Source organism: Macaca fascicularis, chromosome 18 (assembly GCF_037993035.2).
Source record: "Macaca fascicularis isolate 582-1 chromosome 18, T2T-MFA8v1.1".
NCBI lineage: Eukaryota > Metazoa > Chordata > Mammalia > Primates > Cercopithecidae > Macaca > Macaca fascicularis.
In genome coordinates, this window is record NC_088392.1 from 53751880 (window position 1) to 53779140 (window position 27261).

General features: G+C 40.4%; 2 protein-coding genes across 14 annotated transcripts in view; one reads left to right on the top strand and one right to left on the bottom strand.

Moving 5' to 3' along the window:
* Positions 1-5339, bottom strand: part of ELP2 (elongator acetyltransferase complex subunit 2) — a 44577-nt gene extending 39238 nt beyond the window's left edge. For 11 of the 12 annotated variants that reach the window (XR_012427172.1, XR_012427169.1, XR_001486828.4 and 8 more), the window contains exons 1-2: positions 5175-5339; positions 1607-1685 (exon numbers count right to left, since the gene is read on the bottom strand). Coding sequence is in view for 1 of the 12 variants with exons in the window: in XM_005586861.5 (XP_005586918.2) it covers positions 1607-1685; positions 5175-5312 (217 nt within the window). In the remaining 11 variants the exon portion in view is untranslated. The remainder of the gene's footprint in view (positions 1-1606; positions 1686-5174) is intronic. The other variant, XM_074022585.1, reaches the window with a different exon arrangement.
* A 508-nt stretch (positions 5340-5847) lies between these two features.
* SLC39A6 (solute carrier family 39 member 6) lies at positions 5848-27102 on the top strand. Of its 2 annotated transcripts, none has more exons than XR_012427176.1 (10): positions 5848-6137; positions 8241-8978; positions 10510-10690; positions 11553-11722; positions 12949-13167; positions 18475-18580; positions 21119-21496; positions 23019-23099; positions 23226-24554; positions 25887-27102. XR_012427176.1 is itself a non-coding variant. In XM_005586866.3 (10 exons), the coding sequence occupies exons 2-10, from the start codon at positions 8250-8252 to the stop codon at positions 26037-26039; spliced, it is 2208 nt and encodes a 735-aa protein (XP_005586923.2). In that variant the 5' UTR covers positions 5848-6137; positions 8241-8249; the 3' UTR covers positions 26040-27102. The 2 variants fall into 2 exon arrangements, 1 of the variants encoding a protein (XP_005586923.2); XM_005586866.3 differs by having other exon boundaries at positions 24364-24554.
* The last annotated feature ends 159 nt before the right edge of the window (positions 27103-27261 follow it).

Below are 27261 nucleotides of genomic sequence, written 5' to 3' on the forward strand. Positions count from 1 at the left end.
GCAAAGTCTTAATAATTCAGAAAACTTTGTATTTGTGCCTGGCTCAAAATGCCCTCAAATGAGTGTGGAATGAAAAATAAAACTAATTCAGAACCCATAACTACACTGCAGTAGGTATATTTAAAGCAACTAAAGAAATATCATAGGATTTTGAGAGCACCATCTAAAGGCAACCAATATTTTAACTGAAAATTCTGGAGTCAGAATCTTAAGAGAGGGAAGAGACCTGAAGATAATCTTGCCCAGAAATTTTCAAAACTGTTGGTCTTAGAATTCCTTTACAGTCTTACAATTTTTGAGGACCCCAAAAAGCTTTTGATTATATGAACCATATGTACCAATATTAACCACATTAGAAATTAAAACTGAGAAATACGAAAAATATGTATTTAACCATTTACTTAGGGTTCCATGATGTGTGAACATATATAACATTTTGATGGGGAAAAACCCCAATGGTTTCCAAAACAAAAACTTAATGAAAGAGAGGAACTATTTTACACTCCTACAAATCTCTTTAACATATGATTTTATTAGAATATAGCTGGATTTTCCTATCTGCTTCTGTATTTAATCTGCTGCAGTATCATACATCATGTGGCTGCTGGAAAACACTGTACATTCATGACAGAATTAGAATGAATACTGTGAATAACTTCTTGATATCATTATGAAAATAATTTGATCTCATAGGTCTTACAAACCTCTAAGACACTCTTGATCTAGTCTGATCTTTTACATTTCAGATGTTATTATTTCAGATGGGCAAACTAGGGTCAGTAGAGATGTAATGTCTTGCCTAAAAAAGCAATAGCTGGCCAGGTATAGTAGCTCATCCTATAATCCCAGCACTTTGGGAGGCTAAGGAGGGAAGACTGCTTGAGGTTAGGGGTATGAGACAAGCCTGGGCTACACAGCAAGGAGGGAGAATGGTGTGAACCCGGGAGGTGGAGCTTGCAGTTAGCCGAGATCGCGCCACTGCACTCTAGCCTGGGGGACAGAGTGAGACTTCGTCTCAAAAAAAAAAAAAAAAACTAAAAACCTAGAGAGGTATGGTGCCACACACTTGTGGTCCCAGCTATTGCAGGGAACTCTGATGGAGCCACTGCATTCCAGCTTGGGCAACAAGTGAGATCCTGTCTCTAAAAAAAATAAATATTCTCGTCTCCAACCAGTTGGCAAAAAAAAAATCTAAAATTTTAAATAAATAAAAGAAAAAAGAATAAAAAGAAAAAGCAATAGCTTGTTTATGGCAGAAACAGACCAAGAAACCAAGTCTCTGAAACATAGCCTCAGTCTAGGCCCTGCTTACAAGTTTTTTAACAAAGGTTATGGGCAACTGGGGAAGTGGGACGGGATCCTGCCCAAGTCTAGGGCTGCACTACCCTCATCCTAAGCACTGCTGTATAATCAAAGCTTCAACTGCTATGAAGTAAAAATACAGTTCAGATTTCTCACTGAGAATACCATTTTTCTTCTGTTTCTCCGATTGTATAACATCATATAAGGTGATGCTAAATTAAGAGAAGTGATGAGAAAAAAATAGCTAACCATACTTTATCAGAAAGCAATTGAGATCAACTTTAACAATCTGGTTAATACTTACAGCCATCCTGTTTACAAATCCACTGTATGCAATTGACTCGGGCAGTGTGACCATTCAGGTTGGTAACAACAACCCTTTTCTTTAAAGAAGAAAATACCAGTTAGTAAACTGGAATTTATCCTACAGAAAAATTAATAAGTAAGTAAAAACAGATTTCAGTGTTTTCGATACTAGTAAAAACATCAGGATTACATCAAACAGATTTGCCTTCTTCAATCCATAAACTTTTAACCATGGCTTAAGTTATCCATTCCTCTAAATCAGTCCTGCCTTTCTTGAGACTCCACATTCCCAGCATTCTGTACTCCCATTACACTGAACTCTTGGGTCTGCATCCACCTGCTTTTGCTCACTCTCCTACAATGCCCAATCCCTTTCACCTGGGCAGCCTGTCCTGACACACCAAGCTAGACAAGTAGCTGCTTCCTTGTGGAAGTAGGCCTACTATGCTTGCACCAATCTGAGGGTTTCTCTGACAAAAAAAAAAAAAAAAAAAAGCCCTTCAATAGAGGAATCTGTGATTAATGGGTACAAGCACAGTTCACTTTGCATGCCATGGTCAATGAGATGGTGGGTTTTTCAGACCCAGTGGCACAATGTCACAAGGCCACAACTACTAAAGTCCTCACACATCAGATTCCTACAGGGCCTATTGCCAGGCTCCCCACAGATCCTCAACAGGTTGCTTTCACCAACCTCACCCCACACTTGGAGCTCTCATACTTCACACATCACTAAAGATTTTAACTGTGACTACCGCACCTTCCTCTTTACAGCCCCTTTCTCTATCTGTTGTCAATGGCAATGGCTTTGTTATCTGCTTATATACCAACTAGAATTCTCATGGCTAAGAAAAAGGCAAATGTGCATAAACTAATATATTTTACATATAGGTTATTTGAGGCTGGAAAGCAATTTACTGTATTTCACTGTCTCTCCCACTAGACTGAGAATTTCTTGGTGGCCACAAGTTACCACTCATTACCTTGTGTCATCATCACTCAGCCCAGGGCCAACCCACAGATGGTTGTCGAAGATTTGCTGAATGAGCATCATTCCCAAAACTTTATTTTAGCATTTGACATGCTTTTATTCCCATATTTACTTAAAAGTTCAATCGAGGCCAGGTGCGGTGGCTCATGCCTTTAATCCCAGCACTTTGGGAGGCCTGGAGTTTGAGACCAGCCTGGCCAATGTGGTAAAACCCGTCTCTACTAAAAACACAAAAATTGGCCAGGTGTGGTGGTGCACACCTGTAATCCCTGCTACTAGGGAGGCTGAGGCACAAGAATCACTTGATTTTGGGAGGTGGAAGTTGCAGGTTGCACTGAGCAGAGATTGTGTCACTACACTCCAAAAAAAAAAAAAAGCCCAACCAGCAAATATTTAACAGGACAAAGTACTTTTTAGGCTCAACACTTCTTTGTCAATAGGCTAAAATTCACTAGCTCAGCCACCAGGTTATGATTTAAAATCTGATGGAATATATGGGAACAAATCCATTCAACTGCTGCAAAAAGATGGGATTCTACAGCTGAATCAGAATTTCATTTCAGTGTGTAAGTACATCAAAGCATGAGTATAATCATCTTTTTTTTTTTTTTTTTTTTTTTTTTTTTTTTTTTTTTTGAGACGGAGTCTTGCTCTGTCGCCCAGGCTGGAGCGCAGTGACCAGATCTCGGCTCACTGCAAGCTCCGCCTCCCGGGTTCCCGCCATTCTCCTGCCTCAGCCTCCCGAGTAGCTGGGACTACAGGCACCCGCCACCTCGCCCAGCTAGTTTTTTGTATTTTTTAGTAGAGACGGGGTTTCACCGTGTTAGCCAGGATGGTCTCGATCTCCTGACCTCGTGATCCACCCGTCTCGGCCTCCCAAAGTGCTGGGATTACAGGCTTGAGCCACCGCGCCCGGCCATTAATCATCTTAAAAGCAGATCTTGTCCTGTGATATCGGGGCATCTGGACATTTTTCGTTGTGGGAGTTTGTCCTTGCAGGCGTTACCAAGCTGCTTCCTCTGCCGTAAACATCTCAGGACCGTGGGTTGACTGGCAAAGAGTGTGCCTTGCTAATTTTACGACGGAGTTGATTTTAAAATGGTGTCACCCTGGCTCTCCCGGGCTCCTGCTTCCCTGACAACTCCACCCCGAGAGCCGCCCTCCTAGGGTCCTCCCAGTGCCCAGCCATGGCGGAACTGTGCCGCAATGCCGCAAGGCTCCGCGCTCACGGTGCTGGATGAGGAGACGCTGTGGGAGATGATGGAGAGCCTGCTGTGGTCTCTCCCATTCTACAGCCGGTCCTTGCCTCATGGTCCCTTTAAAGTTTACCCTTGTTTTTTGCACTTTCTCTTGCCATTCAAGTATGCAAATAACAAGAAACAAAAACCAGGAAGAGGCAAGCAAGCTCAAGATGGGGTAATGTGGATAAAAATATTTCATAAATATATTTGAATCTGCAAAGGGTGTGAGAATAATTTTTTTTTTTTGAGATAGGGTCTGGCCCAGGCTGGAGTCCGGTGGTGTGATCCCACTCCGCTGCAGCCTCAAACTCCTGAGCTCAAGCGATCCTCTCACTTCAACCTCCCGAGTAGCTGGGACTATAGGCGCACGCCACCACACCCAGCTATTTTTTTTTTTTTTAACTTTTTGTAGACTGGGGGTCTCGCTCTGTTGCCTAAACTGGTCTCGAACTCCTGGACTCAAGCAATGCTCCCACTTCTGCCTCCCAAAGTGCCAGGATTACAGACATGAGACACGCTCCTGGCCAATAATGAAATTTTTAATCAAATCAATAAAGCAGTATGATCAGAAATACATATAGCCATCTCCTACATTGTATTTTAATTTTCAACATTTTATTTTTTATACTGAGCCTCCTTTTGAGATGCAAGACTAACTGTATCGACCTAAATTAGCCAGTGGGAATGGGGTTACAATGAATTCTGGGGAGGATACAAAAACTATTCACTGGAGAAATATGGTAAGGAAAGCGCCAAGAAAATAATCGACTGGGTGAAGTCGAGGAAAGTCCCGCCTTCTAACCAGGGCTTAGGATCCCCATCCCCTATGATCTTTCCCCCAAACTATCACTTTCTCTAAAATGTTCATTCCCGTAGCTAAAACACAGGTAACATTTCCTTGAAATTCAATACAACAAAAGTTCATGAACCAAAACTGAAGGAAACACAGAAATGAGATCGCACCTGTGGGATGATGGTTTTAATTTACATATAAATTTCAATTGTTTTAAAACCCAAATTGATTAACGGTACTACAGTTCCCCAAAGAAGGCTTCAGGTAAGATTCTCATCATTAGGGTTTCTGTCTGCGACTAACAAGTTACTGGCAGGTGATAGGCAGCAATGACCCTAGGATGACGCCACGCGTGAGACGGCGAAGGGTGAGGGACGAGGAGCGAGTCCGACAGGTCCACTGGAGACTGAGCCCAAACCCCGCTCCCCTGAGACGACCCGACTCGCCTCCTAGGTCTGGGGCGGCAACTACAGCGCGCCCGGTGCACGTCCACAGGTTCAACCTCAAAAGCACAAGGGCCAGGGGTCCAGCGACCTCTTACCACGGGGTCATAGAGCACCACGGAGCAGGACGTGCCAAAGGCCAGAAGTCCTCTGGGCCCAGAGCTCCAGTTCAGGACTCCCCGCACACGGTTTGGGCAGCAAAACACGTGAGAAGTCTCCAGCACGGGCGCCACCATGTCGCTAACTGGTCAGCCGCACACACTGAGACGCGCACTTCCGCCCTCCGAGCGGAACTACTAGAGTGGTTTCTCCTGGGGCATCACCCGGTCCGCGTTTCGCAGGCAGCCGAGGGCCAGACGAAGGCAGCCCCGCCCCCCTGCGGCCCTCTGGCTCCACCACACTCTTGAACCCCTGTGCAAAGCCGCCGCTCTGCTAGCTCTCTTCTGGGGCCGTGGCCCCGCCCCGCGCACGAGCCAGGCCTTTGTCCCAAGAGCGAAACCCGAGTGGCTCGGGACCCTCCCTGAAGGACCCGGGACTCATGTGCCAGAGCAGCATCAGAAACATCCCGCTACCCCTTATGACCCGGCTCCCAGCAGCGGCCACAGCTGGCCGCGGGGCCCCTGGCTACCGAGTAAGGCCTGGAGGAAACGACCCCCCAGCTGCTCAGAGTGCGCTAGGCCGCGCCACGCCCCCGCGGAGGCGGCGAACACGCGGAAAAGCGGATCCGTCTGCGGAGCCGGGTTCCGGGGTCGCACTGCGCATGCCCCGCACTCCTGGCCGAAGGGGGCGGTGGTTCCCCGCGGCGCTGCGCGCGGCGGTAATTAGTGATTGTCCTCCAGCTCCGCAAAGGCTAGGGGCGCGGCTGCCGGGTGGCTGCGCGGCGCTACCTCCGGACCGAGGGGCAGCCAACCCAATGAAACCACTGCGTGTCCGCGCCTGGTAGAGATTTTTTGAAGAGACCAGTGGGCCCGTTCCGAGCCCTTTGGACCGCCCGTGTGGAACCAAACCTGCGCGCGTGGCCGGGCCGTGGGACGACGAGGCCGCGGAGACGTGTCTCTCAGGTCCGGGAGCAGGGCGGCTGGGAGGGGAGCTCCGCAGGCCAGACAGGCGGGGCGGGGAGGGAGGGTTCTGCGGAGAACAGTGTCCTGCGGACCGGGCAGGGGGGCTCCAGAAAGAGGATGCTGGGGGGAGCCCGCCACAGGCGCCCCCTCTCCCTAGAGAGGCGGACTTCTTAGGATGCTCAGATGGGCTTCGGGGTGCAACGGAGGATTTTTTGAGGAAAAGATCCGTACTTTTCATCCCATATTCGAAGAAGGGACTGACTGTTTAGAAATAAAAATCTTTTAGAAGAGAGCTTTGTGCCCTCTTCGTTTTCTGTACTCGCCTTTTTCTCCAAGGCCCTTCCCCTCTGCTTTCCGTTTTCGTCCAGCACACGCCAACTTGCAGGAAAGGAGATCCTTCAACGGGTCCGCGACCGCGCTCAGCATCCTCCCTGGAGAAAGGCTCGGAGCTGTCCCCTGTGCTAGTCCCCTCCCACCCCGCTCCTCGCCTCTCTCCTGGGAATGATTTCTAAATGTTTATCTTTTGCCTAGTAGAAGAATTCCCGAAACTTCAAGCCCCAAAGATTCCTCTTTTCAGGAGCGTCGTTCTACCCGGTACCTCCATTTCCCACTGTTCCCTGTATGATACCCCGCACTTGTGCAACACATGAATTTAACGAGTACTTAAAATGTACATTCCTTCATGTGTTTTCCTCATTCGCCTTGCAAAATAGGAATTACCGGTATTTTAGATACGGTAATGAATGCGAGAGCCCTGCCCAGAGAAGAACAGCTGACCCTGGTAGAGCTGGATAGCCCCATGCTCTTGCTTAGTTGGAAGCTTGACGTCTGCGTCTTTTGCTGGAGATGTGGGTTTGACCACCATCACCTCCACCGTTGGTGCTGGACATCCTACTGGATCTGAATTAACTGAATTCTGGCTCTGCTTAACTGAATTCTGCTTTTCAAGCTCCAACTCAATTGCTCCCTCCTCCTTGGGGCATAGGCCTTTGGTTCCAAACACTGCTGTGGATTATTAACAGTCTGTGATTAAATGTTGACTGGTTTGTAGTAACACAAGGATGCTACAGTGAGTTTTTCATGAAGTTCAGTTTACTTTAAGAATTCTATGTATGGACATAACGTGTCTGATTCATTGTCAAGAAGGAAAAAAAGATTCAGTGTGTATTTAAAGTACACACCTATTTGAGGCTGGGCATAGTGGTCACGCCTGTAATCCCAGCACTTTGGGAAGTGGAGGTGGAGGATCTCTTTCGGCCAGGAGTTCAAAACCAACCTGGACGACATAGTGAGACCTCTTCTCTACACAAAAATAAAATAAAATTAAATTTTAAAAAATCTTTTTTGAAAAATTAAGTATACATGTATTTGAGTATGCATAGAAAATATCCTGAGGGATACACTGGCAAAATTGAGCACCTTTGAGGATTGTGATTGCAGAAAGGGGTCTTAAATGGATTTGTATATAAGGAGAGTGTATTAGTTTACAATTTTTTAAACATGTGAATTGAGATTATTGTTTCTATTTTTTGGTGCTTGAAGATTATTTTATGAAATGATGGTGATGATCAAGGTAGCTAGATTTCATTTCGTTCTTTTTTTTTTTTTTTTTTTTGGAGACAGGGTTTCACCATGTTGCCCAGGCTGGTCACAAACTCCTGGCCTCAGGTGATCTGCCTGCCTCAGCCTCTCAAAGTGCTGGGATTATAGACATGAGTCACCACACCTGGCCTAGATTTCATTTCGAATCATTGGCCTCAGTGATTCAAATAATCATTCAAATAAATTCTCAACTTCAGTAAGAAGTTGATGGCTGTGGCCACATGGATCTCTCCTGTCTCTGAATTACTATTGCTTTTACAGTGCTAATGGCAGCCTCTTAGCACTCAGCTGTTCTCCAGTTGTTTCATGTGTTTTAGGAATGCAAGGGTAGCGCCTAGGACTATAGTTCTTTCCATCTTCACAGTACCTAGTGCCACACTGGTCACACCACATGATGCTCTGGCAACTTTGATTACTTGATTACACATTAATTTTCAGTATAAGGTTTCTTAATTCAATTTGTTTTAGAGTGAGTTAATTTTTTTTTCCTGTCTTTTCTAGGAAGGTGCAATGGCGAGGAAGTTATCTGTAATCTTGATCCTGACCTTCACCCTCTCTGTCACAAATCCCCTTCATGAACTAAAATCAGCAGCTGCTTTCCCCCAGACCACTGAGAAAATTAGTCCGAATTGGGAATCTGGCATTAATGTTGACTTGGCAATTACCACACGGCAGTATCATCTACAACAGCTTTTCTACCGCTATGGAGAAAATAATTCTTTGTCAGTTGAAGGGTTCAGAAAATTACTTCAAAATATAGGCATAGATAAGATTAAAAGAATCCATATACACCATGACCATGACCATCACTCGGACCACGAGCATCACTCGGACCACGAGCACCACTCTCACCGTAATCATGCTGCTTCTGGTAAAAATAAGCGAAAAGCTCTTTGCCCAGAACATGACTCAGATAGTTCAGGTAAAGATCCTAGAAACAGCCAAGGGAAAGGAGCTCACCGACCAGAACATGCCAATGGTAGAAGGAATGTCAAGGACAGTGTTAGTACTAGTGAAGTGACCTCAACTGTGTACAACACTGTCTCTGAAGGAACTCACTTTCTAGAGACAATAGAGACTCCAAAACTCTTCCCCAAAGATGTAAGCAGCTCCACTCCACCCAGTGTCACAGAAAAGAGCCTGGTGAGCCGGCTGGCTGGTAGGAAAACAAATGAATCTATGAGTGAGCCCCGAAAAGGCTTTATGTATTCTAGAAACACGAATGAAAATCCTCAGGAGGTAAGATGAGTGCATTATTTTAATATACCTGTGTGTCTGTCCTGTCTCTGCTACTCTGTTTCTAGTTGTGAGGAGTTTAAAGTAAAAGTAAAATGATGAAGTTATTGAAAAGGGAATTTCCACCTTCTCAGCTGCCTGCTATATTGTAAACATTCCTAAATCAGAACTTAGGGAACGGTTATTTTGGTGACTATAGTGCTGCCTCCTAAAAGTTTTTGTAATATAGAATATAAAATATGTAGAGAAAGATATCAAGGCTATCTTTAGAGAAAGTCTATAAAGGTGAACATTATTAATACAAAATAGAAAATGAGGAGTTGAAAGCAGGAGTTAGAATCCATATTGTAGGGATGTTAGAAAGCAGGATGTTAGAATCCATATTGTGTGACTGAGGGGGCTGAAGACTACTGAGAATACCACTGCTGCTTCCTTGACAGAAGGTCCACCATGACTTGAGGAATGATAGAAATTGGAGCAATTTCCATGAACGTCATGCTGGACAAGGGAAAAGTCTGGGCAGTGAGGTTCTGAGTTCATGTGGTTTTTCTAGAGTAGACTTCCAGACTGTACATAATTCACCTTGGCTGACAGATGTCAAGAATGGGGAATTATGTCAAAAAAAAAAAAAGGAACAAGGAATTCGTTGATACAGTTTAATAAGCAAAACTTCAGTACTTCATTCAAACCAGCATGTGACTGTACTAATTCTGGACTAATCCTAGTAATGGTCATAGCCATAGCGGCCCTGGTGATAAAGTTTGCTCTGAGTAGTACCAACTGAGAATTGCGGTGGGAGTTGAAAATGTCTTTACAGAAGATGAGAAACTGGTACTAAAGCCAGTTTTGGGTTTTGTTTGTTTGTTTGTTTTCTTTTCTTTTTTGGTTGGGGGAGAGATTGCACAAAGGAATAACTTCAAACTAAGTTAGTCATCTAATTAAATAGTTGAAAACATCTGCCTGCCGGTACAGGTTTGTTTTATTAACCAGCCTTGCCCTCCACAAGAATAATCTGCATAATTTAATATCCTGTCATTGCAGAGCATTACTTTGCCAGATATGTAGACAGAACTGAGTTTTTGCAAGTAGAGTCATTACTAGAAGAGGGGCATGTCTTGGACTTGTTTAGGCCAAGTAGGATAGCGTTAGTACTGAAGCAACATATTTCTCAATCTCTAATGAACCCCATTTTGAAATTGAAGCTCATTTCCTTAATACGTTTATACAGTGAGTTAACAGGCTTGTGAATCTCCATTTATCCTCATGCTTGTTCCACTTGAGGCTTTCTCCCCAGATGACTCGTGATGTACTGCTTCTCTGATGAGGTAGACAGAAGAGGTGGGATACCACTATGGTGACATAGTATTGCCAGGTAGCTGGAGGCAAGTTCCAAAGTGCTCAAAACAGAAGTTGATTTTAATTTTCATTAACTCGAGAAAAGAAAGAAGTAGCTTTGGTAAAAAAGGGTATTGTGTCATCACATTACTCTGATGGGGATGCCTTTTGGTGATTTTCACTGCTTTGTTTCTTTCAGTGTTTCAATGCATCAAAACTACTGACATCTCATGGCATGGGCGTCCAGGTTCCGCTGAATGCAACAGAATTCAACTATCTCTGTCCAGCCATCATCAACCAAATTGATGCTAGATCTTGTCTGATTCATACAAGTGAAAAGAAGGCTGAAATCCCTCCAAAGACCTATTCATTACAAATAGGTAAAATTGCCTTTTTTATGTAAAAACAATTTCAGTAGATTCATTTATGTTGTGCTTTTCCTTAGATTTGCATCAGCCCATTTGTTTTCCAGTACAGTTCCACATATGTCATCTTAGTTGTTCTTTGCCTTGAATGTGAAGAAAGCAAGGAAGGGGTGTTAGCCCTGCCCTTTAAAAAAACCCAGAAAATCAAATTTCAATTAGGACTTCTCTGTGTTCATCATACAAGAAGGTGTCAGGATCACCTGAAATTTGGGATTTTTATATCATGTCACACTGTTTGGGAAGAGGTCTTGGGTTCATTTATGCTGCTTAGAAACCTAATACTGATACATTCTTATTGATAAGTGAAACTAGGGTAAGCTATGCTATAGGGTAGGGTCGCATTGCTCAAAAGTAATGAGGAAGGAATCACTGCTTTGTTTTCTGAGGACATTATTGAATTCCTGGTTTCCTCCTCTTCTTTGTTTTCTTTTCCTTTTCTCTAAGAAAAAAAAAAAAAACTATTTTATAATTCAGCTCTTATGGGAATGTGAAAGCTCAGTTCCTAAGTGAGCTACAGTTCATCCTTGGTAACCATTTATTTTTCCTCTTTCACCCCAACCTGAAGAATTTCCCATTAGAGCTATGCTCCTTACCTGGAGAGTTCTTAAGTACCCATCAGGTTGTTCATTTGAGCCAACAACAGATTTCTTGGTTATTGTGCTATTGCTACAGTAGGTCCTATTCGCATTGAATTTGTGTGTTTTTAGCTTCTCTCCTTTTACATGTTGCTTTATGCTACTCTCCAAAAGTCTTTCTTGTGAAGTTTATTAATTGTATAATTTTTCTTTGCTCTGTTTTGTTTTGTTTTGTTTGACAGCCTGGGTTGGTGGTTTTATAGCCATTTCCATCATCAGTTTCCTGTCTCTGCTGGGGGTTATCTTAGTGCCCCTCATGAATCGGGTGTTTTTCAAATTTCTCCTGAGTTTCCTTGTTGCACTGGCCGTTGGGACTTTGAGTGGTGATGCTTTTTTACACCTTCTTCCACATGTAAGTATAGTAGTTTTTCCTGTTAGTGTTTGATTATTCAACACTGAAAAAATAATATGTTTTGGTTTATACTAGAATTTTTTGTATAAAATGTTAGAAATTTGGTTTAGAAAGGCTTATTTTAAAATATATTTGGTAAGTGAAATCTGTATTTTTCTGCTGGATCTTAATACATTTGTGAATTTTTTGCTTTCCTTTTACAAAACACAGACTAATTTAACTTTTTGAAACCCACTTAATAAAAAGAGACAAATTCTGCCTGGCTATTAGTACTGTGAGGTACTGCAGCAATGTGAGTTATCTGCTTTATCTGTTAGTGTAATTGCCACAGAAATAAAATATGTGACCCTTTATGTATCCAAGAAACTTGGAGGTTTTCTTCAGACTTGAATGTTTGTGTATATGTTTAGAGATTTACACTTCATGACACATAAAACAAGTTTGGTAAAGTGAATTTACTTTTCCATCAGATATTTGGAATAGGTGCTCAGTCAAAAAATATGCATGTTTCATTATTTAAATTCCCATTAAAGGTTTTCGGGTAATTGGGAAAAGGAAATCACACCATGCCTAGAGCACTACATATCTCATGTTCCATTCAGTAGTGAAAGAAAACTATGTTGCTCTGACAAGCTCTCAGACCACCAGATGGCAGATGTTCGGGAAGACCTGCTGATAGAAAGTGGCATGTGTATGGGGCGTACTCTGTGATCCCCCAGTCTCTTAGTGTGCTCCACACCCGATTCCCTAATGTGCAATAGCGGTAGTTACTACTCTACTCAGCTACAGGCTGCTAGGGCAGTACACCTGGATCTCGGGTACCTGCCAGGGCCCAACACACACACACTAGGCTTCTTACAATGCTAGTCTGATGACATTGGTATGGGCTTTTCGGTTGGGAATATAAGCAGTAGAAACTGTGCACATTAAGTCTAGTATTCCTGTTATTTGTGGCCATGGAGATTGTCAAGCATTGAAAATGCTTACTATTTATGTATTATGAGGGTCACTGGAAATGTATCTGGAGTACATGACATGCATTAAGTTCTAGATAGCTAGCCACTCATTGGTCATTTTATTTTTAATGTCCTAAACTGCACCTCGTCTCTGAAATATCTGAATAATTGCGTAACTGAATGATTTCAGTTTTGACCTTACCTAGCCAACTTTCTGACTCGTTGTGTGAAACTGATGAATTTATAAATAACAAATTATTTTGCCTTCAGTCTCATGCAAGTCACCACCATAGTCATAGCCATGAAGAACCAGCAATGGAAATGAAAAGAGGACCACTTTTTAGTCATCTGTCTTCTCAAAACATAGAAGAAAGTGCCTATTTTGATTCCACATGGAAGGGTCTAACAGCTCTAGGAGGCCTGTATTTCATGTTTCTTGTCGAACATGTCCTCACATTGATCAAACAATTTAAAGATAAGAAGAAAAAGGTAAGAAAAAGTATACTGAGTACTTACTATGCTTCAGACATTTATTTATAGTAGTACTCTAACTAGATTGTTAGACTAGCATGCCCAGGTTGTATGAGCTTTATTTGAGAGGGAGTTCAGTACCCTTGAAGTACTTTTTGGTCCCAGAGATGTTTGTGAGGAGCATTTCTATATCTTAATAGCTCTGAAATTTTCTATCTTTGCTATTCTTTTGAAACTCATGACAGGGTAAGAAAGGGAAGGATGAACATCTGTATAAATGACCAGACAAGGTACCAGCAGGGCCTTGAAGACCAGAAGCATCATGTATACATGGATACACTATCAATATTTATTAGTAATTATGATTAACTAATGTGATTAATTTCTAATTAGTCACCCAGTAACTAAATGTTCTGTTTTCTTTTAAAGGGTATGTCACTTTTACAGGCTTGCCCTTTGCAAATTGGATTAGAAATGGTACGAAGTCAAACAATAGGCTCTTTCTTTCTGGCCAAAAAAACACTTTTGAGTTCCCTATAGTAATTTGCCACTTTTTATTTGATATGATCAGGCAAGTCATTCAGAAGACTGTCAGGAGACTCTTCAAAATAATGTGGGTCAGGTGCAGTGGCTCATGCCTGTAATCGCAGCACTTTGGGAGGCCAAGGCAGGCAGATCGCTTAAGGCCAGGAGTTCGAGACCAGCCTGGCCAACATGGCGAAACCCCATCTCTACTACAAATACAAAAATTAGCCAGGTGAGGTGGTACATGCCTGTAATCTCAGCTACTTGGGAGGCTGAGGCGCAAGAATTGCTTGAACCCAGGAGGCGGAGGCTCCAGTGAGCTGAGATTACACCACTGCACTCCAGCCTGGGCAACAGTGAGACTCTGTCTCAAAAAAAAAAAAAAAAATGATGTGTTCACATCTCAACATTTTAATCTAACCTAATACATCTGTACACTCATATTTTGGTCATTTGATATTGACCAGGATTTTCTTCAAGTTGGAGTTCTGTGTTCAGTATTATCTTTTCTTTTTTTCTTTATCAGCCATGCTGCTTCATCTATGATTTCCAATTTTGGTATCTCTAAAATTGAACAAGAGATTACACACTTAAAGCTATTCTGAATGTAGAATCTAGGTTTTGGAAATTTAAAAAAAATTTATTCAGTGGTAGCCTTATGTAATTTGATATCTTTTTTTAGCACCTTGCCTTTGAATCTTCCAAGCATTCAGCTTTTGTGTTCATGGAATTAAGTATCCCCTACCAGGCACGGTGGCTCATGCCTATAATCCTAGCACGTTGGGAGGCTGAAGCAGCAGGATTGCTTGAGGCCAGAAGTTTGAGAGCATCCTGGGCAACACAGCAAGACCATATCTCTACTCCCCAAAAAAGAAGTAACTCCTTACCATCATTTCATAGTTTGAGCAATGTGTAATTAAATTGTGCAATTACAGTAATAAATATAACTGGCGTGAAGAGGTTTCAAAACTAACACAGTTGATTCTTGCTGAGCATAGAGTCCACAGTGGGAAACAAATGCATGTGTAAACAGGAGAGTGTTTACATACTAGGAGTATTTGCTTTTAGAGATTTTACATTCACTGAAACCTCAAATTAAAAATTTGGAACCCTCTGTTTAGTGCACCTAAATATAGAGGGAAGAAGTAAAATAAGAATAGCTTATTTTTTCTTAATCAAGGAAGTCATCTTCTGTGTTCCTATTGTCCGAATTGCTTCCCTTGGACTGTTTCTTAATGTTATTGAATAGTTTCTAATCTCATTTAATTCTCTCAAAAAGAAAAAAAAAAAGCTACTCATTATATGGTGAGTAATGTGAGCTCTTCAGGCATTTTTTACTTAGAATTTTCCTTAGGAGCCATCTTGCACCCCTGGGAGATCCCATATATCATAGTTTTAGGTTACCTGCCATATATGGACTAGTTTATTCCTACTTCTTTAAGTCTTCTGCAATTATTCTCATGTTAAAAAAAAAAAAAAGATCAATTTTCATTCTGGAGACTTGAGGATGGGTTGGTTTTTTTCTTTTTTTAACCGTATGTCTGGGTCAAAATGCCATAATTTATTTAACATTCTCATTTCAATTTTGTTTCCAAGTTTTACCTAAATACAGCTTTTCTTTTTTCATTTTTTTTTTTTCCTTTTTTAAGAAAACAGGATCTTTTTTTAAGAGACAGGATCTTGCTCTGTTGCCCAGGTTAGAGTGCAGTGGCATGATCATAGCTCATTGCAGCTTCAAATTCCTGGATTTAAGCAATCCTCCCATCTCAGCCTCTCAAGTAACTGGAACCATAGGCTCATGTCACCATGCCCAGCTAAGGATAGCTTTTCTTTAACTTAGCACTCTTTAACCTAGGACTCCAAGAAATAGGCCCTCTGTTATCTGATACAGAATATTTTTTTCTTTTTAAATTTTGGTTATAACTCTAGATTGTTAGTGAGTTGTAAAATAAATCTGTATGTCATAACCAATATTTTTAAATGCAACAGTAGTATTATATATATATTACTGTTTTACATTACGTATATTAATGTGGATTATAGTCAGAGTAGTTTGATGCGCTCTGCTTTAAAATAGTATCTACTAGAATGTAAGCTCTTAAAAGCCAGGATCTGTCTTGTTTACAGCTCTGTCTCCAATGTGTAGAATAGTGTCTAGTACATGATAGATGGTAATAAATATTCAATGTTTAAGGAGCATGAAACAGCAAGTAAGCATAATTTCTAGACGAAGACTTCCCATAGGAGTTTTGCAAATGTTACATGTTCTCTTCCCTTTTTGGAATATGCTGAGTTTATCTTTTGTTAAAGGCATCCAGATATTAAAGTTACTTAATAATTTTTAATCTAATTCTCTCTAAAAGAAAAATACTATTCATTATATTGTGAGTATGGGGAGTTCTTCAAGCTCATAACAGGGCATTTTACTTAGGATTTTTCTTAAGAGGTTCATCCTGCATCCCTGGGAGATTCTATATATCATCTTTTTAGGCTACCTGCCTTCTGCTGCTTAAGGTTAACCTTCTGCTAGTGAAGGTTATTGTTCATGCTGAAAACTAGAGAATCATCTCTGATGTCCCCCTCATCCCCATATCCAACCAAGTTTTAGTGAGTATGTCCACGGTCTCTCCATTCCTCTCCATCTTTCTTGCTGTCATTCTAGTCCAAGCCATGGTTATCTCCCACTTGAGTGACAGTTATTGCTTCCTAGTAGGAGCCTGTCCACATTATTTTGCTTTCCTCCTTTTCCCAATCTAGATTTCACAGAGCAGGCAGTGATTTGTTTAAATGAAAATATGATGAGGTTGCCCACCACTACTTGGAATCTTTCCTTCAGTGGCTGCATAAGTTTTTGGACAAAGCCCACTATTCTTAACAGAGTTCTGTTGTCTGATCTCCTTTAGTTGCCTCAGCCTCATCTCTGGCCACCCTCTCTGACCTAGTAGGCCCCAGCCACCTTTTACCTCTTTGAGTTCCAGAGCAGTGCTGACCCCCTCCAGGTGCTACTCCCTTCCTGGAATGCTGCCTCCCCCACCTTCCCCACCAAATTCCTGCCTATCTTTAGGTCTTGGTATAAGTTATATTTTTTCAGTGGCCACCTGGAAATTATTGAGGTCATGTTGTTATACACTCTTAATAGCATTCTGTTCTTGTCTATTATAAAAAGTGTCAAAAATTATAGTCGAAGAAGTGTATAATCATTACCTGTGTAAAATCCCTTTCCCTGTAGATAATAAGCTCCGTGAGAACAGAGACTGTGTGGGGCTTATTTTATGTTCTACTCCCAGCATTTAGCATAGGGAACATTATGGGCCCTTAATACTTATGGAATGAAAGAATTTGTTAAACTCGACGTTCTAGAACAATTGCCCAATGAGAAATAAAGCACCAGCATAAATGATTTAAGATACCCTGAGTTCATTTACTTTTACAAATATTTAAGTACTTTCTTAATACTTTGAGAAAGTATTGAGGCATTATATTTAGGGTAAGTGTAAAGATTTGTGTGTGTGTTTGCCTTTAAAAGCTCTTAAAACCTAAGAATGTATAGACACTTGATATGCTATTAGAGCTCGAATGAAATCTTAGGTATGGTGGTGATCATCTTATTTAAAGGTACTGCAAATAAGAAATCTGTTATTTGCCGGGCGCGGTGGCTGAAGCCTGTAATCCCAGCACTTTGGGAGGCCGAGACGGACGGATCACAAGGTCAGGAGATCGAGACCATCCTGGCTAACACGGTGAAACCCCGTTTCTACTAAAAAATACAAAAAACTAGCTGGGCGAGGTGGCGGGCGCCTGTAGTCCCAGCTACTCGGGAGGCTGAGGCAGGAGAATGGCGTGAACCCGGGAGGCGGAGCTTGCTGTGAGCTGAGATCCGGCCACTGCACTCCAGCCTGGGCGACAGAGCGAGACTCCATCTCAAAAAAAAAATAAATAAATAAAAAGAAATCTGTTATTTATGTGTAAACTTTTATTTTAAGTGTTCTGTCTAAGTAGATGATACACAGGCACCATTGTTCAAACACTGACCTTTACACAACATAGAGGCTGCTTGGACTTAGGTACAATCTCTCTGGTATGGTATTTGGGATGGTTAAAGCCCAGTGATGAATTCAAGGTTAATAGAGGCTTGTTTTAAAAGAGAAATCATGTTAATGGTGTTTTATTAAAGAAAAGTGTTTTATTTTAATAACTAAAAAACTATAGTTTTAGGTTATAAAAAGTATGAGAAGTATGGGGTTTCAGTGTGCAGAAGAGGCATGGCGGCAGCCAGGCAGGTAGTTACCAGATCACTAGATGCCTGAAGGAAATGCCCCTAGCTAGGTTTTTTGTTGTTGTTATTGTTGTTTTGAGACTGTCACCCAGGCTGGAGTGCGGTGGCACGATCTCGGCTCACTGCAACCTCTGCCTCCCGAGTTCAAGCGATTCTTCTGCCTCAGCTTCCTGAGTAGCTGGGACTACAGGCGCATGCCACCACGCCCGGCTAATTTTTGTATTTTTAGTAAGATGGAGTTTCACCATATTGGCCAGGCTGGTCTCGAACTCCTGACCTCGTGATCTGCCTGTCTCGGCCTCCCAAAGTGCTGCGATTACAGGCGTGAGCCACGGCACCCAGCCGGAAGTATGCATTTCTGACAATTTCCTGGGAGATATTGTGCTGCTAGTGTGGGACCATGCTTAGAGCAGATGACTGTGGGGGCATTCTGTGTCTTTTGCTTACCTGGTTATTGATCAAAAGCTGTATATATATATAAACAAATTACTGTTTTAAAGTATTGTTTTCCTTTACTATTTTAGAATCAGAAGAAACCCGAAAATGATGATGATGTGGAGATTAAGAAGCAGTTGTCCAAGTATGAATCTCAACTTTCAACAAATGAGGAGAAAGTAGATACAGATGATCGTAAGTTCTTATGTGTAAATTTTAGGGCTGCAAGGAGTTCATTGCTGTATGATTTGCAGGCAACTTGACTATCTGGAAGAAATGGGACCATGTCCTTTGGTTTTGGGTTTTTCAGTATCTCATACTTTTTTAAAAATTGCCAGTGAGTAAGTTGTTTTATGTATATTTACATTTATTTTTCCTGTAACTTCTGAAGTAAATTCATACTCATAGAAAAGTTTCAAGAATCGTACAAAGAATTCCTGTATCCCATTCACTCATATTCCCCAGTTATTTTACCACACATTTATTTCTCACTGTCTTTCTCTAGCTCTGTCTACACACACACACCTTTTTCTTTAATTTTTTAGTGATTAAAGGGCCAGCTACACACACACTTTTTTTCTAAACCATTTGAGAGTAAGTTATAGACATGATGTTTCTTTACTCCTAAATACTTTAGTGTATGTTCCCTAGGAAAATGGACATTCTCTCATATAATGAGAGTTTAATTATTAAATCAGGAAATTTATATCGATACAGTGCCATTCTCTGCAGACGTTATTCTTTTGTTCCAAATGCCTTAATCGTGCTTTTTTTTTTACCCCAACACTCCTACCAACCCCCACCAAAATATTGTTCCAGAGTACAATTCAGGATCAAATATTGCATTTAGTTGCCTCTAATTTTGGGTTTGTTTAGTATTTTTGTATGATTAGGTTGATCAGTTTTGGCAGGAATACCACAAAATGGTGCTTATCCTTTTCTGTGACTTGGTGTGCCACCTGATATGATTCTTTGTCACTTATTGGTGGTGTTGATTTTGATCACTTGCCTAAGGTTATATCTACCATGTTTCTCCTGAAACTTGGCTGTTTGCTTGGCATATCTTGTCAGACAGACTAAGTTAAGATTCATATTTTAAACCCAGCTCCTTGCCATGATCTTCAAGGTCCCACTGAGCCCACAACTCTCCCACATTGTTCACTGTGCTCCAGCCCCACTGACCGTCTTTTCACCCTGGGAGCACATAAGGCTTGTCTCTGGGCCATGCACTCACTATTCCTTCTGCTTGGAATACTGTTCTCTGAGACCATCACATAAATTTCTCCTCTTGTTGTTCAGGTGTCAAATCAGAAATTTCCTTTAGAGGCCGGAACTGAGCACCCAACTACAACAGGTCTTCCAGTCACTCTCCATATTACACGTCTCTAAAACCAGTGCCTCCAGTACCTTTTTTATACATGTGTTTTCTTGCTCAGTGGCTGTCTCCCCACAAGATTAGATAAGTTTCTTGAGGGCAGACACTTTGTCATGCTCTAATCTGTCCCTACTGCCTAGTGCTGGAGTACCTGGCTTAGTATCGGTATGTAATAGATAGTTGTTGACTGAGGGGAGAGAACAACTTTATTGTTGCTACTGCCTATTTGTATGGTTTCCTGTCCACTATATATTCTCTAACATGCTGTTTTTCTCTGAAGACCAAGTAAAATGCTTTCACTGTTCTTTCTGCATCTGTTCCCTTTTTTGGTTTTTTATTTTTATTTGTTGTTGTTGTTGTTTTTGTTTGTTTGGTTTTTTTTTTTTTTGAGACAGAGTCTCACTCTGTCGCCCAGGCTAGAGTGCAGTGGCGCCATCGGTCTCACTGCAAGCTCCACCTCCCGGGTTCACACCGTTCTGCTGTCTCAACCTCCCGAGTAGCTGGGACTACAGGCGCCTGCCACCACACCCGGCTAATTTTTCTTTTTATTTTTAGTAGAGACACGGTTTCACCATGTTAACCAGGATGGTCTCGATCTCCTGACCTTGTGATCTGCCCACCTCTGCCTCCCAAAGTGCTGGGAGTACAGGCATGAGCCACCGCACCTCGCCCCCTCTTCAGATTTTTAAATGGACTCCAATGAAATGTGTAATGATGGGGAGGAAATACCTGCCCTAGAAATGGACTATAGTGTCAGGGATGGTTCCAAGAAAATTGATAACTATGTACAGGAGAAAAAAAAGTAACCTTATTGTGGCTATTTATTTTCCTTTGCACAAATAGATAATAATTGCTTCTTGGTGATGATGAAATAATTCAGATTCTCTGTTTTTTCCTTGAATTTTACCTTCCAAAAAAGGAAGTCACATGGCAGGATTATTCATGTTTTTTTATTTCAAATTTTCATTACTTCTCTAAGATATTTTTCTAAAATAAATATTTTAAATATCTAATGTAACATGTTTTCTAAAACAAGCAGGTTCTTCTCTTAGGATGAGGAAAAAAGACATCTTTAAAAAGGTAGGGAGGCAGAATAAATTAAGGGAGAATCTGAGAGGTAGTTACTGAAGGTTAACATTTAAAATCCATTCTTAATATTTGAGACCGTTCCATTTCTGGAATTCATTAAAATCTATTGACGTTTTTCATTAGTAATACTTTAATGTTTAGTTCTGCAGATATGAAGGAGTTATCATGCTTTAAGATCTTTTGTTGACTTTTTCAGTGAGGTTTGAAATGTCTCCAAGTCCATTAACAAAGCCTTCTAACTGCCCCATACCCTTTACGTTTATTCCTAGGAACTGAAGGCTATTTACGAGCAGACTCACAAGAGCCCTCCCACTTTGATTCTCAGCAGCCTGCAATCTTGGAAGAAGAAGAGGTCATGATAGCTCATGCTCATCCACAGGAAGTCTACAATGAATATGTACCCAGAGGGTGCAAGAATAAATGCCATTCACATTTCCACGATACACTTGGCCAGTCAGACGATCTCATTCACCACCATCATGACTACCATCATATTCTCCATCACCACCACCACCAAAACCACCATCCTCACAGTCACAGCCAGCGCTACTCTCGGGAGGAGCTGAAAGATGCCGGCATCGCCACTCTGGCCTGGATGGTGATAATGGGCGATGGCCTGCACAATTTCAGCGATGGCCTAGCAATTGGTATATGTCTACATATTTGTTCCTTGTTGATTGATTCTGAAATTTTCACATTAAACACCTAGTCAAATTTTAACAGAGAATAGATTAGTTTAGATGAGGATATTAGTGACTTCCAAGATTATAAAAATGTTATTTTTTTATTTTACTACTTTGACAATGAAGTACTTGATAAATGTTAGGTATGATTAAATGCTAGGAATTGTGCCTAGTCCACAACCTAAATTGTAACTGTCAAAAGCTGTTCTTAAATTGCAAGGTCTTAAGATCAGCCTTTAATTTGTATGATGCATGCATGAGATTTTTTTTTCTCCCTATACATTGAAGTTCCCTTATCGATAATGTAAGTAATATTTATAAAAGTAAAATTATGTTTTCTGTCATCTTTTATGCTAAAGGAATCTTCATACATCTAAGTCCAGTTACCAATCTCTATCCTAAGAAGAATTATAGAACTTTTGCTAATAAATTGTTATACCACAATTGGGAGATAACAGAATACTTACAAATTTTAATAATTTAGTGCTGGAAGGAACCATGCAGTTAGGCAACTGAGGCCTGTAAAGGTGGAGCCACTTGCCCAAGGAGGCTATGCTGTGTTATAGCTACGCCTGGCCTTGGCTCCCTGGGAGTCGAGTGCTCTTGCTCTCGTACTATATTATGCAGCCCTGAAACAGACAAAGGAGGAACGTCCAACTGCACAGTCGGCTGGGTGTGGTAGCTCACGTCTGTAATCCCAGCACTTTGGGAGGCCAAGGCAGGAGGATCGCTTAAGCCCAGGAGTTCGAGATCAGCCTAGACAACATAGTGAGACCTTATCTCTACAAATAAAAAAAAATTAGCCCGGCATGGTGGCATACACCTGTAGTCCCAGCTGCTTGGTAGGCTGAGGTAGATGGAACACTTGAGCCCGGGAGTTTGAGGTTCTAGTGAGCTATGATCTCACCACTGAACTCCAACCTGGCCAACAGAATGAAACCCTATCTCTTTAAAAAAAAAAAAAAAAAAAAAAAGCACAGTCATGGTTTCTAATTGATTGATTGTATACTATGTCAGCTTTTTAAAAGGGGACAGCTATTTGTCTTAGAGTTTTCTTACTGAGATAGTGAAAGAATAAATGTAAACAGATCTGGTTACATAGTAAATTCTGCTGAGGCAAGCGAAACATGTTTATACCCTCGACAGGAGAGTTTTTCCTAAACCTTTTTAACAGTTTATTTTATATTCTTGAATATGCCTTTTATATGGTAGCAGTTACTCCTCAGATTTGTATAACTTTATCCGCTCACTCTAAGGCATAGAAAACCTTCCCTTCTCTTTCATGCCTGATGTTTTCCTTTGGGAAATTTAGACTTCATGGAATGTACTCTAAGATTTCTTACAAAGAAGATACAGAGTTGGGTTGGGAAACTTGTGTTCATTCACGCCAAAATACTGTTTTTTTGTTACCTCGTTTTGCATACTGATAAGATTAAAAGCACACAAATTAATGTAACCAAACTTTTTCTGATTGATTTTTACACAGGTGCTGCTTTTACTGAAGGTTTATCGAGTGGTTTAAGTACTTCTGTTGCTGTGTTCTGTCATGAGTTGCCTCATGAATTAGGTAAGATAACCACATAAATTATATTTACCAGGTGGGTGAAACGTCCTAGTGTTACTGGCTTTTGCTAATGGTAGTTGAGCAAGCTTCTTCATGAATTCCGTGCCTTCTCATATGTCTGCTAACCAGCATACTGATGACATCAGGGATCATCTTCATACATACAAAGTGAATAAGACTACAGTATACAAAGGAATCATCTTCCATTAACAGAAGCTGAGAAAGAGAATCTCATTGGAATTGAAGGGAAGTGGATGAGTTGTGTTTTGAATATTGTTCTTCTTTGTCATTGGGCCTTAAAACCTTCCCTAGTTCTGGATCCCAGTTCACGTCCTTGTTTTTCTTCTTACAGAGATATATTCACACACATACTGCCGATACCATTTTCACTTTTGTTCCTTGTTATATGTTCAGCCATTCCTTATAATCTTCGGCATCTAATTTATGTTCCACATTCAAGTCCCATGAAGCCCCTCTCTTATTTCCATCTTCATGTGTCTCTTTTCTCCTTTTATAATTGTAGCATTAAACTCTTCAGCTCTTAGTTATGCATTACCATTATCATTTGCTGATCATCTCATGTGTCTTCTCCACCCATTCCTCCCTTCTTTATGGCCAAATTCCAAGCTCCTTGAAAACAGTGCAAGACCACAATAGTAAATTTTTAGTATTTATCATTTTGACAAAGTGTAAGCCTTAAAAAAATTTTTTTGGATAAGGTATCTGGCCGGGCGCAGTGGCTTACGCCTGTAATCCCAGCACTTCAGGAGGCCAGGGCAGGGGGATCACCTGAGGTCAGAAGTTTGAAACCACCGTGGTCAACATGGTAACACCCCATCTCTACTAAAAATTAAAAAATTAGCCAGGTGTGGTGGCATGTGCTTGTAGTCCCAGCTACTCAGGAGGCTGAGGCACGGGAATGGCTTGAACCCAGGAAGCGGAGGTTGCAATGAGCCAAGATGGTGCCACTGTATACCAGCCTGGGTGACAGAGCAAGATGCTGTCTATTAAAAAAAAAAAAAAAAGGAAAAAAAGAGTTTGTACATCAAGTTGAATGATGAAGAATAAAAAGGAAAAACAATAGTTTATACAGCTGTTAGGGTGATTTACTGAGTAACACTGCTTTAACCCTAGGTAATTCTTAATTTTGTCTCTTTTCCCCCCTCTCAAAAACACTGGAAAATTGTCTTAAATCTGGGAAGTATCTTGGTATGTGTCTTAAAATGATTTCTCAATGACTTTCCTCCTTTTTTGTGTTCTGTTAAAGGTGACTTTGCTGTTTTACTAAAGGCTGGCATGACCGTTAAACAGGCTGTCCTTTATAATGCTTTGTCAGCCATGCTGGCGTATCTTGGAATGGCAACAGGAATTTTCATTGGTCATTATGCTGAAAATGTTTCTATGTGGATATTTGCACTTACTGCTGGCTTATTCATGTATGTTGCTCTGGTTGATATGGTAAGTTTTTAAGAAATCTTATTACATTATTGACCAACAATAAAATAGAGAAAATATTCGGTAAAGCCTCATTTTTTTCTCTCTCTCTTTTTGGGGAAGCAGGAAGTGGAATCTTGCTATGTTGCCCAGGCTGGTCTCAAACTCCTGAGCCCAAATGATCCTTCCACCTCAGCCTCCTGAGTAGCTAGGACTATAGGCTCAATAAAATAGCATTTTTTCTTTTTTCTTTTTTCTTTTTTTTTTTGGCTGGGCACAGTGGCTCACACCTGTTAGTCCAGCATTTTGGGAGACCAAACCGGGCAGATAACTTGAGGCCAGGAGTTCGAGACTAGGCTGGTCAACATGGTGAAATCCCATCTCAACTAAAAAATACAAAAAAATTAACCAGGGGTGGTGGCATGTGCGTGTAGTCCCAGCTACTTGGGAGGCTGAGACAGGAGAATCAGTTGAACCAGGAGGTGAAGGTTGCAGTGAGCTGAGATTGCACCACTACACTCCAGCCTGGACAACAGAGAAAGACTGTCTCAAAAAAAAAATCATTTTTTTAAAAAAGGTTTTAAATGCAGTCATTATGAGAAGTGATTCTATATTCAGAAATTTGTGACATATAAGAATATAGGTTCTTCAGAGTTTTTTTTTTTTTGGATTGTTGATCACACCTTTATCTTGCGTAATATGTATCAGGATTCACAAAAATACCTATATCCTTCCGATGTATTGTTTTAGGATACGATCTCAGTAATCAGGCAGTGAATTTTCTATAGATTTGTAGGAAATCTAGGACAAGACACATATTGATGGCATGCTGTATACTTCAGAATGCTTAGTTTATTAGTCAACAAAGGAGTCATATCTTTTTGTCGCTAATGTCCTCAAAACAATCCCAGCCAATCTTACTGCTAAAATTGTATTTTATTATTTTATTTTTATTTTTTACTTTGTAAGCAAAGACAATATATATCTTATATAGTATAAGGTTTTCTATCTCTGAACTAAAGACAAACTACATGTTATATCCAGTTCAGATATGCAGCCAGTAACTGAAATAGGAAAATCAATGTAGATTTTCAATTTCCAGTGGAGCACACTGAACCAATACAAACTTTTTTTTGCCCAGAACATCATGAGTAGTCATTGTTAAACTGCTAGGAAATGCTGTGTGACATTATTAGCTAGAGTCAGTATGTATGTAATCATGTTTTAAGGAATTAACTCACAGTATAGCTACAAATAAAGCTAGTATACTGTCCTACAAATTTTTCTAAAAACTCATCTGTAGTTCTAAAAACTTAAATGTCACTCTTATTTTCCCTTACCTTTTTTTTTTTTAAGGTACCTGAAATGCTGCACAATGATGCTAGTGACCACGGATGTAGCCGCTGGGGATATTTCTTTTTACAGAATGCTGGGATGCTTTTGGGTTTTGGAATTATGTTACTTATTTCCATATTTGAACATAAAATCGTGTTTCGTATAAATTTCTAGTTATGGTTTAAATTCTAGAGTAGCTTAAAAAGTTGTCATAGTTTGAATAGCTCATAGGGAGATGAGTTTGTATGCTGTACTATGCAGCATTTAAAGTTAGTGGGTTTTGTGATTTTTGTATTGAATATTGCCATCTGTTACAAAGTCAATTAAAGGTACGTTTTAATATTTAAGTTATTCTATCTTGGAGATAAAATCTATATGTGCAATTCACTGGTATTACCATTTTATTATGTAAACAAGAGATTTGGCATGACATGTTCTGTATATTTCAGGAAAAAATGTCTTTAATGCTTTTTCAAGAACTAACACAGTAATTCCTATACTGGATTTTAGGTCTCTGAGGAACTGCTGGTGTTTAGGAATAAGAGTATGCATGAAGCCTAAAATACCAAGAAAGCTTATACTGAATTTAAGCAAAGAAATAAGGGGGAAAAAAGAAGAATCTGAGAATTGTAGAGGCATAGATTCTTATAAAAATCACAAAATTTGTTGTAAATTAGAGGGGATAAATTTAGCATTAAGTATAAAAAGGCAGAATTAGTATAGAGTATATTCATTAAACATTTTTGTCAGGATTATTTCCCGTAAAAACATAGTGAGCACTTTTCATATACTAATTTAGTTGTACATTTAACTTTGTATAATACAGAAATCTAAATATATTTAATGAATTCAAGCAACATATCACTTGACCAAGAAATTGGAATTTCAAAATGTTTGTGTGGGTATATACCAGATGAGTACAGTGAGTAGTTTTATGTATCACCAGACTAGGTTATTGCCAAGTTATATATCACCAAAAGCTGTCTGATTGGGTATTCTGGTTACCTGGTTTACAAAAGTATCAGAGTAGTAAAACTTTGATATATATGAGGATATTAAAACCATACTGAGTATCATTTGACTTCGATTCAGAAAGTACTTTGGTATCTCTCAGTGCTTCAGTGCTATCATTGTGAGCAATTGTCTTTTATATACAGTACTGTAGCCATACTAGGCCTGTCTGTGGGATTCTCTAGATGTTTCTTTTTTACACAATAAATTCCTTATATCAGCTTGATGTCAGACGTCTGGTTTTCTTTTCTTTTAAAAAAATTTTTTTTACCATCAGAACCATTTTTAACTGTAGAGTTCAGTAGTTTTAAGTATATTCATGTTGTGCAATGAATCTCCAGAACTTTTTCATCCTGCAACACTGAAACTCTATACCCACTCAACA